The 13,921-nt window shown below is 50.2% G+C and overlaps 1 protein-coding gene across 2 annotated transcripts in view; it reads left to right on the top strand.

Moving 5' to 3' along the window:
• Window positions 1–480: 480 nt before the first annotated feature.
• Window positions 481–13,921, top strand: part of LOC140185606 (RNA-binding protein 38-like) — a 51,199-nt gene continuing 37,758 nt past the window's right edge. Inside the window, exons 1-3 of one of the 2 annotated variants that reach the window (XM_072239011.1) lie at window positions 481–766; window positions 7,681–7,804; window positions 11,994–12,048. In XM_072239011.1, coding sequence (XP_072095112.1) covers window positions 599–766; window positions 7,681–7,804; window positions 11,994–12,048 — 347 coding nt within the window. In that variant the 5' untranslated portion in view covers window positions 481–598. Of the gene's footprint in view, window positions 767–4,878; window positions 5,037–7,680; window positions 7,805–11,993; window positions 12,049–13,921 lie in introns of those variants that run through there. The other variant, XM_072239020.1, reaches the window with a different exon arrangement.

The following is a 13,921-nucleotide window of genomic DNA, read 5'->3' as shown; positions in this document are numbered from 1 at the left end:
TCGGCGCCGGGCGCTCCTGATCAGAGGTTAGCTTTTTGAGTTCACACTCCTCTCCCCCTCCACACACGTACTGCCGGGAATTCCGCCATCGCCGTCTCCCCGATTTCCAGCACGCTGAAAATTATGAGCAATACTCGCAGAGCACTAAAAGTTCCTCCACGGCACTGTAGCCCCATATGCCGGAGGCCTTTCCCTCAGAATTTTCTGTGTCGGCAGAATTGCTTGTGTCTACGCTGCACATTGTCCCAAGTGGCAGGGGCGAGTGCCCCGCAGTTATTCTGCCTCTGCGCTGGGCTTCAGCCTGGAGACGCCCTACTTTTGGCACGGAGCCCGCGGCCGAGCGAGCGTACTGTCCGCCCGCAGGCCAGGCCACGCCACGCCGTGCGAGGACGCCAGTCCCCGCCGGGCCCGCGGAGCGAGGGGCGGGTTCAGCCCGCTCCAATGGAGCAGCGGTGAGGCGGGGCCCAGGGCCCGGGGGCGGGCTCGTACTAAAAGCAGCGAGTCCGCGGCGGGCGGCAGGCGAGTGCTGTCTGGTGTGTGTCTGCATGGACAGCCCGCTGTCCCCCGTCACCAGCCGCCCTCTCCAGCCCCTGGCAGCATGCACACCCTGCAGAAGGACACTACCTTCACCAAGATCTTCGTGGGCGGCTTGCCCTACCACACGACCGACGCGTCCTTGCGGAGATACTTCGAGGTGTTCGGGGACATCGAGGAGGCGGTGGTGATCACTGACCGGCAGACCGGCAAATCCCGCGGATACGGCTTCGTAAGTCCCGGGGAGAGCGCGGCGATGTCCGCCTGTCAGGGTCCGGTGTGGGGGGGCAGTCGGGGTAATAAATTGCCACGAGTCCTGGGGGGGGGGAGGGTATGAATGAACATTTCAGGGTCCAGGAGGGGTGTGATTAAATAAACCAGGATCCAAGGGCTGAAGAGAGGGAGTAAGATTGTCCCCCAGGGTCGAGAGATGTTCAAAACTCGAGCCTCACGACTAGGGCAATGGCTCAGGTCGAGGACTGGGAGTCAGTGGCTCAAAAGTGGGGGGGGGGGAACAATACTAAACCATCTGGATGGCTCAAAACGCCAAGGATCGATCGGGGCAATATTCCCGTTTAGGGTGTGTGTGGGGGGAAATGCCGGGCTGATCGTGCCCCCCCCCCCACGGCTGATTCACTAAGTTCCCTCTTCCCCCCCGTTTTGCCGCCGGTTCCAGCTGAGCTCTCCCTCCCCTCTCGCCGCACCTGCAGTCCCACTGAGAACCGAGCCTTCCTCTTTTCACTGCTGTTAAAAGCAGAAGTTCTCAACCGACGCGGTGTGGTGTGTTTTGAGCGAATTCCTGCTCTGGAAGGAAATGCTTGAACTAGCGGGCAACAGGTGCTCGTCCCCGGCTCCTTGCGCTCCCGACCGCACCAACCTCACTCGCTAATTTCAAAAAAGAAATTGCCGAGGTTTACTTACATATGAGCCATATTTAAGCCGTTCTCAATCCAATGGTTACAAATTAAAGCATTGCCATCTTGCCCTTTGCTGACCTGACGTGGTTTAGTGCGGCTGCTTTTTAATCCCCACACCCTCGGTATTTTCATTCCGCTTTACACCGTCTGTCAATGAGCCCGTCCCCAGAGTGGGGAGGGCCCCCGGTTCACCGTCTGTGTCTATGGGCGGAGAGTGGGGACTCTACCCCACTGGGCTGGAAGAGGGGAACAGCTGCTATAAAACACTTAAACGGGCCTCTGGCATGATAAAAATGAGCACGTGCTTATTTTTATAGCCTTGCAGTTTATTTATCTGCCTGCACTGTCTTTTGGGAATTGTAACACACTATTTTGAATTCTGTACCCCTTCTCCACATTATGCAGTACCGCCTTGCTCTGCGTGCTTACTGAATGATGTGTCTGGATGGTCCACCATCAAACCGCTTCACCCTCTCATGTGACAAATAGAGCAATGATCAGTTCTGAAGAAGGGGTGGGTGTGGGGCAGAATTGGAGAGGTAGACAGGTGGTAGGGATCGGGAAGAGGAAGGAGTTGGGGAGGATACTGGAGAGAGGATGAGAGTGGGCATTGGGCAAAGATTGAAGGTAGGCAAAGACGCAGGAAGGGTCAGTGCTAGGGGTAAGGGTTAGGGAGGAGATGGAGGAGGTTTTGGGGGATCGGCTGGGAGGGGAAATAGGCTGGGGTTGAGAGGTAGGGTCAGAGACGGGCTGCAGGAATGGGGGCGGGGAGTGGATCTGCTGTGGAGTGGCACAGGGATGAGAGGGGATAGGGTGGCCCCTACTTTGGGAACCGTGACCACAAAGCAAAAGTGCCCAGAGGTGGCTGATGATGGGTGGGCTCCCCCTGGTGCCAGTGTCCAGTGATAGCTGGATGGCAGTTCCCCACTGGCTCAGGTGGCTAATGGTAACACAGAGGCAGCTTCCCATGTGCCAGTGGCAGTGTTGGCTGGGTAGCAGGTTCTCAATGGACAGTGCGGTTTGGCATCAGTTTCCAATGGCCAGTGGTAGCTGGGCATCATTTCCCATTGGTACCAGCCCTGGGTAATGTTGAGCGATCCTGGGAGGAGTGTGGACTGTGCTGAGTTCCACATGCCAGTGAGTTAGGGAGGGGTGCTGTCTAACTTCCCTCATCACCCAGGGGTCTAACATCTGAGCAACTGGTTGTTCTCATCCAGAATGTGGTGCCTCTCTCAGTGGGGCAGCCAGACAGGGTGCATTGCCCCAGATGGTGTGTGACAAGAGGCCACTGAGGAATGACTGGCTCTGGCGCTGGAGGTAGTAAGATGGAAGAAGGGTCAGGGAGGTGTATGGAGAGTCCAGGAAGAAGAGAGAAATCTGACTGTTCGTAGTTTTCCTATAACCATTTAGAACATGGAATATAGAATGTTACAGTGCAGTACAGGCCCTTCGGCCCATGATATTGTACAGACCTTTTAACCTACTCCAAGATCAAGCTAAACCTTCCCACGTAGCCCTCCAATTTTCTAACATCCATGTGCCTATCTATGAGTCTCTTAATCGTCCTTAATGTATCTGCCTTTACTAGCACCCCCGGCACAGTGTACCGTGCACCCACCACTCTGAGTAAACAAAACCCTACCCCTGACATCCCCTCCCCATACTTCCCTCCAGTCACCTTAAAATTATGCTCCTTTGCATTATTAATTTCTGCCCTTAGAAAAAGTTCCTGGCTGTCCGATTATCACCACTATCAAGACGCCTGTCATTCTCCTTCGCTCTAAAGAGGAAAAGCTTTACCTCACTCGGCCTATCCTGTTTCAAATCCAGGCAGCATCCTGGTAGATCTGCTCTGCACCATCTCTGAAGCTTCCACATCCTCCCTATAATGAGGGGACCAGAACTGAACACAATACTCCAAGTGTGGTCTAACCAGAGTTCTATAGAACTGATTTAGATTATTCAGATTTGCATAAACATAAAAGAAACTGCAGATGCTGGAAATCTGAAATGGAAACAGGAAATGCTGGAAACACTCAGCTGGTCAAGCAGCATCTGTGGAGAAAGAAATGAGAGTCAATATTGGTGAGTATTTCCAGCATTTCCTGTTTCTCATTCAGGCATGTTGTCTGAGTGCAGTGGAACACAGACGGAATGAGACCATTACTTCATCTCCAAGTCAGTCCCCAGTTGGAGTACCATGTTCAGTTCTGGTCATCTCATTACAGGAAGAATGTGGATACTATAGAGAGAGTGCAGAGGAGATTTACAAGGATGTTGCCTGGATTGGAGGACATACCATATGAGAATAGGTTGAGTGAACTTGGCCTTTTCTCCTTGGAATGACGGAAGATGAGAGGTGACCTAATAGAGGTGTTTAAGATGATGAGAGGCATTGATCGTGTGGATAGCCAGAGGCTTTTTCCCAGGGCTGAAATGGCTAACACGAGGGGGCATAGTTTTAAGGTGCTTGGAAAAGGGTATAGAGGGGATGTCAGGGGTAAGTTTTTCCACACAGAGAGTGGAATGCACTGGTGGTGGTGGTGGTGAAGGTGGATACAATAGGGTCTTTTAAGAGCCTCTTGGATAGGTATATGGAGCTTAGAGAAATAGAGGGCTATGCACTACGGAAATTCTAAGCAGTCTCTAGAGTAGGTTACATGGTCGGCACAACATTGTGGGCCGAAGGGCCTGTAATGTTTTGTGTTCTTATGTTCCAATCTCTCTAAAGAGATGCACCCTTTTCTGTCGAGGCTCTGACAATCTCCTGTTGTGACAGCAGCTCCACAGAAATGAGATGAGCCCAGAGATGGCAGGGATTTGCATTAATGTCGGAAGGAGAGGCAGGGTTAACTGGAGTGGATGTGATTGGTTGGTGTCGGTAGCGAGAGGAGATCTGGTTGTTTCCTGGTTAACGACACACACTGATCCGGAGTAACAATTATTTTGTTCTCCCTTACACTTGTGTACTGGAAATAACATTAAACAATCCTGAATCTGGATCCATCTGAGAACTTACACAAAAATAACTCTCACCTGCAGTGTTAACTCCCTTCCTCTCCCCACAGATGCTGCCTGACTTGCAGAGTGTTTCCAGCCCCGTGTTCTTATTTCAGATATCCAGCATCTGTAGTGTTTTGCTTCCCTTCCACTCCCCCCAACTGCCCTCCCCCCCCCCACTCTCACCTGACCTGCACTGTCAGCTTTTGCTACTGAGACACCAAGGCACCCACACAAAGGAATGTTGTTGCTAGTTGGTTCTGTTTTTGAAATGTTTGAGTTTAGTATCAGCAGCTGCCAGGGTGACTGTTTTTCCTTTATCATTCATTCATCTGTTTAACACTTTCGAATTTAAATGGTTCCTGGGGCCAAAGATTAGACATGGCACAAACTTTTTTCTTCCCCTCTCTGCAACAAAAACTGAAATGATCTATAGGGCTGGTAAATGCTGCAATGCTCTAGTGCTTCTGGAGTGCTCATTGCCCGGTGCGGGGGTAACCCCATACCACAGATGCAGTGGTATCTTCTTTTCCTTTCTGAAGGGACCCTGCTGCAGAAAGAGCTGGCGTAAAGTTTTCATTTCTGGTAAGATGGAACATTCCCTCGAGCTGCTTGCTGTAACCGTGGGTGCTCCTGCAGTCGACTCTGCTGTTGTAATTTGTATGTGTTGGGGGGTGGAGGCGGAGAGGTAGTGGTCAGAGTTTAAAATAAATTTATTATCAAGGTACATATACTACCTGGAGTTTCATTTTATTGCGGGCATTCAGTCCAGAACAAAGAAATACAATGGCATGAATGAAAAATTGTACACAGACTGTTAAGTAACCAATGTGCAAAAGAAGACAAACTGGACAAATACAAAAAAGAACGTACAATAATCATAAATAATACTGAGAACATGATTTATAGTGTCTTTGAAAGTTGTGGAGTCAGTTCAGAGTTGAGGTGAGTGAAGTTATCCAAACTGGTTCAGGAGCCTGATGGTTGTAGGGTAGTAACTGTACCTGAACCTGGTGGTGTGGGACCCAAGGCTTTTGCACCTCCTTCCCTAAGGCAGAAGCAAGAAGAGAGCTTGACCTGCTGAATACAAGAGCATGGTCGTGTTGAGCACAGCAAGATCCCAGCCATTGCTTTCTCAGGGTCTTGCTGTTTTGAAGAGCTTTGACGAGACCTTGCGCCAGGGTTTGTTTACAGGAAAAAGATGAGGAGGTCATTGGGGGTTGGGGGGGAAGAATTCAAACAGCTTGCTGTTGTTTGCGAAATCAGACACAGCTCAAACCAGCTGCCTAGTTGCAAAAGTAGTGAAGGTGGGAGGTTGCACAATTTGTGAGAGTGAAGTAAAAGCCTCATCCTGTTCCCCGTCTGCCGTGGCTAATAGCTGTCGAAGGGAGTTGACCACTTCTGTGCCTGGTGTGTTATCTGTCAGGAGCAGAAGATGTTCTCTGCGCCCCAGTCCGTTCTCCAGCGCAGCCACTGGATGTCCTGAGATGTTGGAGAACTAATTGTGTACAACCATTGGCCGAGAGTAGGCTGTGACTTGAGCTGGGGATCCGCAGGACCTGTTTTCAATGGATGAATAGGGGTGTGCTCCAAGTTGCCCCATGTCAGAACCCTGCGCCAAACTGTAAACGCAGCCCCATCCAGCAGAAAGATCCTGTCCCATTCCCAAAGCAGCTTTCAGGAAGTTGACGGTACATGTCCACTCCAAAGAACTGCATGCAAAACCCAAGCTTTTTGGCCCAGCTCGGTACTGAGGGAGTGCTGGGTGTCACTCTTTATTGAATGCTGTGGAAGTGGTCTGGTAGGAGGAGGGGCAGGAAGGGGATTGTGGGAAGTGTTTGGATGAATGAACAATGAAACAACATTTGAGCACAAGCTCATTATTTTTGCACCACTAATTTAATTTATATTTATTGTAAATTATGGTATTTAAAATTTTTTTTTACTTATTTAGCAATACAGGGTGGAGTAGATCCTTCCGGTCCTTAGAGTCACAGTATGCCAGCAACCCCACAACCCCAAAACCCTAACCTAATCACAGGACAGTTTACAATGGCCAATTAATGTACCTGGTATGTCTTTAGATTGTGGGAGGAGACTGGAGCACCCAGATAAAACACACCCATTCTCCTTGCAGAACAGCGCCAGATTTGATCTGCAAACTCCAGACTCCGAAATGCCCTAAGCTTTATGTACTGCTGCCATAAAACAATACTCTTCACAATATATGTCAGTGATATTAAACCTGATTCTGATTCTAGGAAGAAACGTAGATGTTGTTGGGCGTCCTAGCCAATCCTATCTGCCGACTTGTAGCCTTGTAGCCATTCCTGACTTCGTTTACGTCTAAGGGCTGCTGTGTACACAACATGGCTGTTGTTGCATTGAGGCTCCCAGAAGACAGGAAAAGCCCCACATAATTTGTGAGTTTCTGTGAGTGTTGGGTTAATTTTAATTCCCCCCCCCCCCATACATACCTCAGTCCAGTCCATGGTGTCTCAGATTCCATTTTTTGCCTGTGCCTGCGTGCAAGTCTGTGCACGTGCGTCTGCGTGTCCATGCGTGCGTCTGTGATGATGTCTTTTTCATGGCTTTTTACAAGGCGCGGAGCGCCACTCCTCACACAGACATTTTCGCAGTATTTTCCCTTTATTTTACGAGGTGGAGTTGCGATCTCGACCTTCAACCCGGCACGGGTGGAAAGTGTACTCAGGAGCGGACCCGACTAGTTTCGAACCCGGGAACCTCCGCTCCCAGGTCCGGCGCCAATATCATTGCGTCACCAGCCAGCCCGGTGTCTCAGATTCTCTGGCCAGTGGGTGCTATGGCTGACAGGGTCAGTGTTGACAAGAGTGTGCAGCTGACTCAGGCTCTCCAGCCCAGGGTCTGGGTGTAGCATGGCCGTTTCTCGGCTGGCTTAAAGATTGGCTTTAATTGTCACATGTACATCAAAATGTGGAAACATACAGTGAAATGCGTTGTTTGCATAAGTGAGCAAGTAAATGTCACCACGATTCAGGGACCAACGTTATATGCCCACAACTTACTAACCAGTACGTCTTTGGAATGTGGGAGGAAACCGGAGCACCCAGAGAAAACCCGTACGATCACAGGGAGCGTGTACAACCTCCTTACAGACAGCAGCGGGAATTGAACCTTGCTCGTTGGTGCTCGCCTCTACTGCCCTTCTGCATGCTCCACGTCATTGACTTCTCCATCTGTCTGGTAGGTCACCATGGCGGACAGAATCTCCGCAGAACGGGCCTGTAAGGATCCCAACCCCATCATCGATGGCAGAAAAGCCAACGTCAATCTGGCCTATCTGGGGGCGAAGCCAAGAGCTGTTCAAACTGGTGAGTAACTCTGAGCTACCACTGTGCTTGTTGTGACAACCTGTTTGGATGTGTTCCTCAGTGAACCCAAACTGACCAACTGGATCTTGTACTCTCTCTGTGGCATGGGCCCCTCACTCCTGGTTAAAGCCTGCTCCCTTACTGCTCCCCATCTACCTTCACTCTCCACTGTTAGTCCTGATACAAGGTTTTACCCAAAACCCGATTCTAAGTTGCTCCTTTGAGATTACTCTTAACTAATTCCCTGTCCACATCTTCCTTGGGACTTGATGGGAATCGGTTAATCTCTCTTCTGATTGTCATATATGGGTGTCCCAGTTGGATTAACTCAAAAGACTTCCCAGGTTAATGGGATCTGGAGCAACCAGACCGGCTGGTGACACAGTTGGAGCCAGCTGAAGCGTTCTGGAGAGACCAGATTACCAACACCAGCCTTATCCTGTGTATGAGAGCTAAACCCTCACCGCTGGCTCCCAACCCCTCTTCTCCCTGTCCTTCTCCAGTCCCCCTATTTTGTCCCCTTTTCCCATTCTCCCCTCTACATGTTTTTTGGTCCCCTTTCCAGCTCCACCCACACACTTCCACTCATTGGCTCTCCCCATCCTCTCTGGTTTCATCCGTTCATCCATTGTGCACCTCTTCACCTGATGGTTCCCATGATCACCTGTGGGAGGGAAGGGTTAGATTCAAAGGTTGGCATAACATTGCTGGCCAAAGGGCCTGTAGTATGCTGTACAGTTCTAAGTTCTCCCTTCCTTATCATGTTCTAGCTCTGGTAACCCTGTGTGTTCCACCTATCTGTCTTCATCTTCACTTGTTTTCCTGTCTCCATCTTTCACCAGCCTACCCTGGCCCTCCCTGTCTCTGGCTCCGTTGTTCTTCATCCATCCCTCCCCTCTGTCCACCCATCACCTCGGGTCCATACTTCACCGTTCCCCTCCCCTCAGTCCACTCATCACCTCCGGTCCTTACCTCATCGTCCCCCTCCCCTCAATCCACCCATCACCTCCAGTCCTTACCTCATCATTCCCCCTCCCCTCAGTCCACCCATCACCCCCAGTCCTTACCTCACCGTTCCCTCCCCTCAATCCACCCTTCACCTCCAGTCCTTACCTCACCGTCCCCCCTCCCCTCAGTCCACTCATCACCTCCGGTCCTTCCCTCACCATCCCCCTCCCCTCAATCCACTCATCACCTCCGGTCCTTCCCTCACCATCCCCCTCCCCTCAATCCACTCATCACCTCCAGTCCTTACCTCACCGTTCACCTCCCCTCAATCCACTCATCACCTCCGGTCCTTACCTCACCGTTCCCCTCCCCTCAATCCACTCATCACCTCCAGTCCTTACCTCACCGTTCCCCTCCCCTCAATCCACTCATCACCTCCTGTCCTTACCTCACCGTTCTCCTCCCCTCAATCCACTTATCACCTCCAGCCCTTACCTCATCGTTCCCCCTCCCCTCACTCCACCCATCACCTCCGGTCCTTACCTCACTGTCCCCCTCCCCTCAGTCCACCCTTCACCTCCAGTCCTTACCTCACCATTCCCCTCTCCTCAATCCACCCTTCACCTCCAGTCCTTACCTCACTGTTCCCCTCCCCTCAATCCACTCATCACCTCCACCACTTACCTCACTGTCCCCCTCCCCTCAGTCCACCACTTACCTCACCGTCCCCTCCCCTCAATCCATTCACCACCTCCAGCCCTTACCTCACCGTCCTCCTCCCCTCAGTCCACCCATCACCTCTGTTCCTCTCCCCTCAGTCCACCCATTACCTCTGGCCCTTACCTCTCCACTCCTCCTCCCCTTTTTATATTGTCTCCCTTCCTACTTCCCTCCTAGTCTTGTTGACAATTAAACCGTAAGACTATAGAACGGTGGAGCAGACTTGGGCTATTTGGCACATCAAGTTTTCTCTGACATTCTATCATGGCTGATTTATTATCCCTTTCAATCCCATTCTCCTGCCTTCTCCCTGTAACTTTTGACACCCTGACTAATCAAGAACCGATCAAACTCCACTTAAGGTTTACCCAATGATTTGATCTCCACAGTTGTCTGGCCGTGAATTCCACAGGTTCACCAACCTCTGACTAAAGAAATTTCTCCTCATCTCTGTTCTGTTCTAGAGGATGTCCTTCTATTCTGAGGCTGTGCCCTCTGGTCCTAGACTCCCCAATTCTAGGAAAAATCCTCTCTGTGTCCACTCTGTCTCGGCTTTTCAATATTCACTAGGCATATTGAGATCACCTCAATCTTCTAAACAGTGCAGGCCCAGAGCCACCAAATGACCCTTGTATGTTAACCGTTCCATTCCTGGAATCATTCTCATAAACCTCCTCTGGACTTTCTCCAATGCCAGCACATCCTTTCTTAGATAAGGGGCCCAAAACAGCTCTAGATCTGACTAATGCCTTATAAAGCCTCATCATTGTATCCTAGTTTTATATTCTAGTCCTCTCAAAATGAATGCCAGTATTGCATTCATCTTTCTTACCACCGACTCATCCTGCAAGTTAACCCTTTAGAGGATGCTGTACAAGGACTTCCAAGCCCCTTTGCAACTTTGATTTCTGAATTTGCTTCCTGTTTGGAAATTAGTTTGCACTTTATTCCTTCTGCCAGAGTGCATGATCATACTCTTCCTTACACTATATTCCATCTGCCACTTCTTTGTCTGTTCTCCCAATTTATTTCTGTCCACCATGAATGCTGCCTGACCTGCTGAGTTACTCCAGTAGGTCATTCGTTGTTGTTGATGATTGGGTGGGGGGGGAGGGTGCAGTGGTTTGACCATCAGCTACAGCTGACAGTTCCTCGCATGTGGCACTACTCCCTAGTCCCCCCCGCCCCAGGCTGGAGTGGCGATGGGGTGGCTGAGTGACGTTACACGGCTTTGACCAGCTGTGAAGGGAGGATCACTTGGGGATCAGGAGGCTGTGTACAAGCCACACACAGAAGACTACCTCCTTCTCTGTGAGCAGCAGAAGAGCACGGTCCCTCCCAAACTGCCTAACCACCAAGCTACGTCTCTGTCCTGTCCGAGAAGGATCTCCCACCTCTAAGCTGTCAAAACCATGACAGAAATGTCACTCTTGTTCCCAGGACACTGGCTGAGGCAACTGGCCCTTTGGGTCATGTGGACAATGACCTGGGCTCTCTCAAAATCCTAGAGGAACTCAGCAGATCAGGCAGCATCTGTTGAGGGAAATAGTCACCCGAGGAGTGTCTCTGCCTGAAACATTGACTGTTCATTTCCCTCCATAGATGCTGCCTGACCTGCTGAGTTCCTCCAGCATTTTGTTTGTTTGTTTGTTTGTGTGTGTTGCTCCAGATTTCCAGCATCTGCAGAAGCTCTTGTGCCTATGACTCCAGCTTGCACAACACTCTTTCCTCTGGAGGCAGATGTTGAGCAGAGTCAGTACTGACTGGGGGCAAGCTGTGCTCAGAGGCCATGATCTGGCTTTGCGTGCCTGACAGATGAGGAAGAAAGCCCGGCTGGGATAGAAAGTGAGGAGGCCGAGCTTCAGCCCAGGCGTCGACCATAAACACAAGTAATTCTGCAGAAACTGGAGATCCAGAGCAATGCACACACGATGCTGGAGGAATTCGGGTGATGCGGCATCTCTGGAGGAGAATAAAGAGTGGACATTTCTGTTGGTGACCCTTCATTGGGATGGGAAAGGAAGGGAGAAGAAGCCAGAATATGAAGATGGAGGGAGGGAAGAGAGTACAACTGGCAGGTGAGGGGGAAGGTGGGTGAGTGGGAGAGGGGGGATGAATTGAGAAGCTGGGAGGTGATAGAAGGAAGTGGTAAAGGGATCTGATAGAGGACAGTGGACCATGGAGGAAAGGGGTGGAGGAGGCACACCAGAGGGAGGTGATAGGCAGGTGACGAGGAGGAGAACCAGAATGGGAAATGGAAAAAGAGAGAAGTGGCAGTGGAGCAGAAATGAACAGAAGTTCAAGAAATCAATATCATGCCATTAGATGGAATATAAGGTGTTGCTCCTGCAAACTGAGTGTGGCGTGGCCTCATCATAGCAGTAGAGGAGGTAGTGGACTCCCACGTCAAAATGGGAATGGGGATTGGAATTAAAATGGATAGGCACCAGAAGATTCTGCCTTTTGTGGCCAGTGTTGATTATGTTTCGTTTATCATCTTTCCAATCTGTTTTTCTTCCAGGGCTTGCTCTGGGTGTCCAACAGATCCACCCAGCTCTGATCCAGCGACCTCTCGGGTAAGAGCAAAGAGTGTTTATTTTATAAATAATTTGTACACTGCCTTTCCATCATGCAACCTTTGGACTTGGAAAGGAGTATGCTGCTGGCTGAGCCTTTGCTGACAGCTGGTGAGAGTGGTGTGACTCTTGCTGAGTCGAGCCAGGGGTCCCTGAATCGGGAGAGGAGCAGAAATCTTCCATCCCCGGAGCACTGGAAGAGCAGGCTGCCAGTCAGATAGGACGTGGGTAACTCCATATCCATGGCACTCTTAAGACTAAGCTGCCTTCATCTTGCTGTTGGAATGTTCAGCTGCCTCCGGCCCCATTCCCTGTCTAACTACTGATTGGTCTTCCTATTTATCTCCTTGTATATGGTGCATGTGTGGGACCTAGTGCTGGGTACAGCTGTGGTTTGTACAATCGTAGAGTTTGGAACCTCCGGTGACTTGCAGGTGATGTGCGTTTTATGTCTGGGCTTTGTGAACAAGGGCACCAAACATGCTCAAATAGACACACAACATGCTGGAGGAACTCAGCAGGCCAGGCAGCATCTACGGCAATGAATAAACAGCTGACGTTTTGGGCTGAGACCCTTCGTCGGGACTGGAAATGAAGGAGGAAGATCTGGGTTTCCAGCATCTGTGGATTCTCTGGTGTTACGGAGACGGACAGACAGACGCACCTATACACACACTCCCTCGTATGCTTGTGCTCACATTTTGCCTCACACACACACACACACACATTCACACCCACACCCACTTACACATGTCAGCCACCCTCACTTGCACATACTTGCTCTTGTGCATGACCACACACACACAGTCGCAGACCCCCTGCTGAAGAACTTGCAGCCCTGAGTACAGTGTGCTGAATTCCCATTCCCTGGATAAGCAGTGTTTTTGAGTGTTGTTTGGATGAGCTCATACTGAACTGAATCTTTCACATCATGTTAGATCCCTGGCCAGAGGAATGTCACCAATCACCTTTCATCTTGTACTCCTTCCTCTTCCTCCCCCCCCCCCCCCCACTCCCTTCATCTTTTTATTCTGGCTTCCTTTCCATAGACACTGCCTGGCCTCCTGAGTTCCACCAGCATTTTCTGTGTGTTGCTCGAGATTTCCAGCATCTGCAGATTTTCTCTTTTTGTGTGTGGGCTATTCTGGATTTTCAGCATCTGCAGAATCTCTTGTGTTTATGATAGAATTCTGTGTTGCTCTGACAGAGGTTCTTGTGTCCTTGTCTGATTGATCCTCCCTTCCTTTTATATTTTGCTCTTTCTGGGGGAGAAAAGGCTTTTGAGACCGTTGCTCTCTATCAGTCTTGCTGCTGCAGACTGGGGTTCTGAGCTGTTCTGGTCAGGAAAACCCAAAGCTGCTGCCTGTTCTGATTCAGAGTTGTCCCTCAGACAAGGGAGTGGTGTCACTGATCTAAGGTGAATTTGCTAGGCATTACATTAACTGAATAGGTCATCTTTCCCTCTCCCTTCCATCCACAGGCTTTCAAATAACAGCAAAATTCTGACACTTTGATTCTTTCCTCCTTCATACTTAGTGGCTTAAGGTTTGTCAACTACAGCACAGAAGATATAACTTGCCACGCACATCTCTTTTAAACTTCCTTGCTACCTCGTATGCTCTCTGTAATTAGATATTTGACCCTGGGAAAAGGATCCTGGCTGTTAACTCCTCTCAAAATCGTATATACTTCTGTCAGGTCTCCTCTTGGCCTCTAGCGCTCCAGAGAAATCAGTCCAAGTTTGTCTAACATTTCCTTGTAGCACATACTCTCTAATTCAGACAGCATCCTGGTAAACCTCTTCTGCACCCAGTCCAAAGACTCCACATCCTTCCTATAATGGGGTGACCAAAATTGAATGCAATCCTCCAGA

This window comes from Mobula birostris, chromosome 2, assembly GCF_030028105.1.
Source record: "Mobula birostris isolate sMobBir1 chromosome 2, sMobBir1.hap1, whole genome shotgun sequence".
In the NCBI taxonomy this organism is placed as follows: Eukaryota; Metazoa; Chordata; class Chondrichthyes; order Myliobatiformes; family Myliobatidae; genus Mobula; species Mobula birostris.
This window is presented reverse-complemented; position numbering and strand designations above follow the sequence as displayed.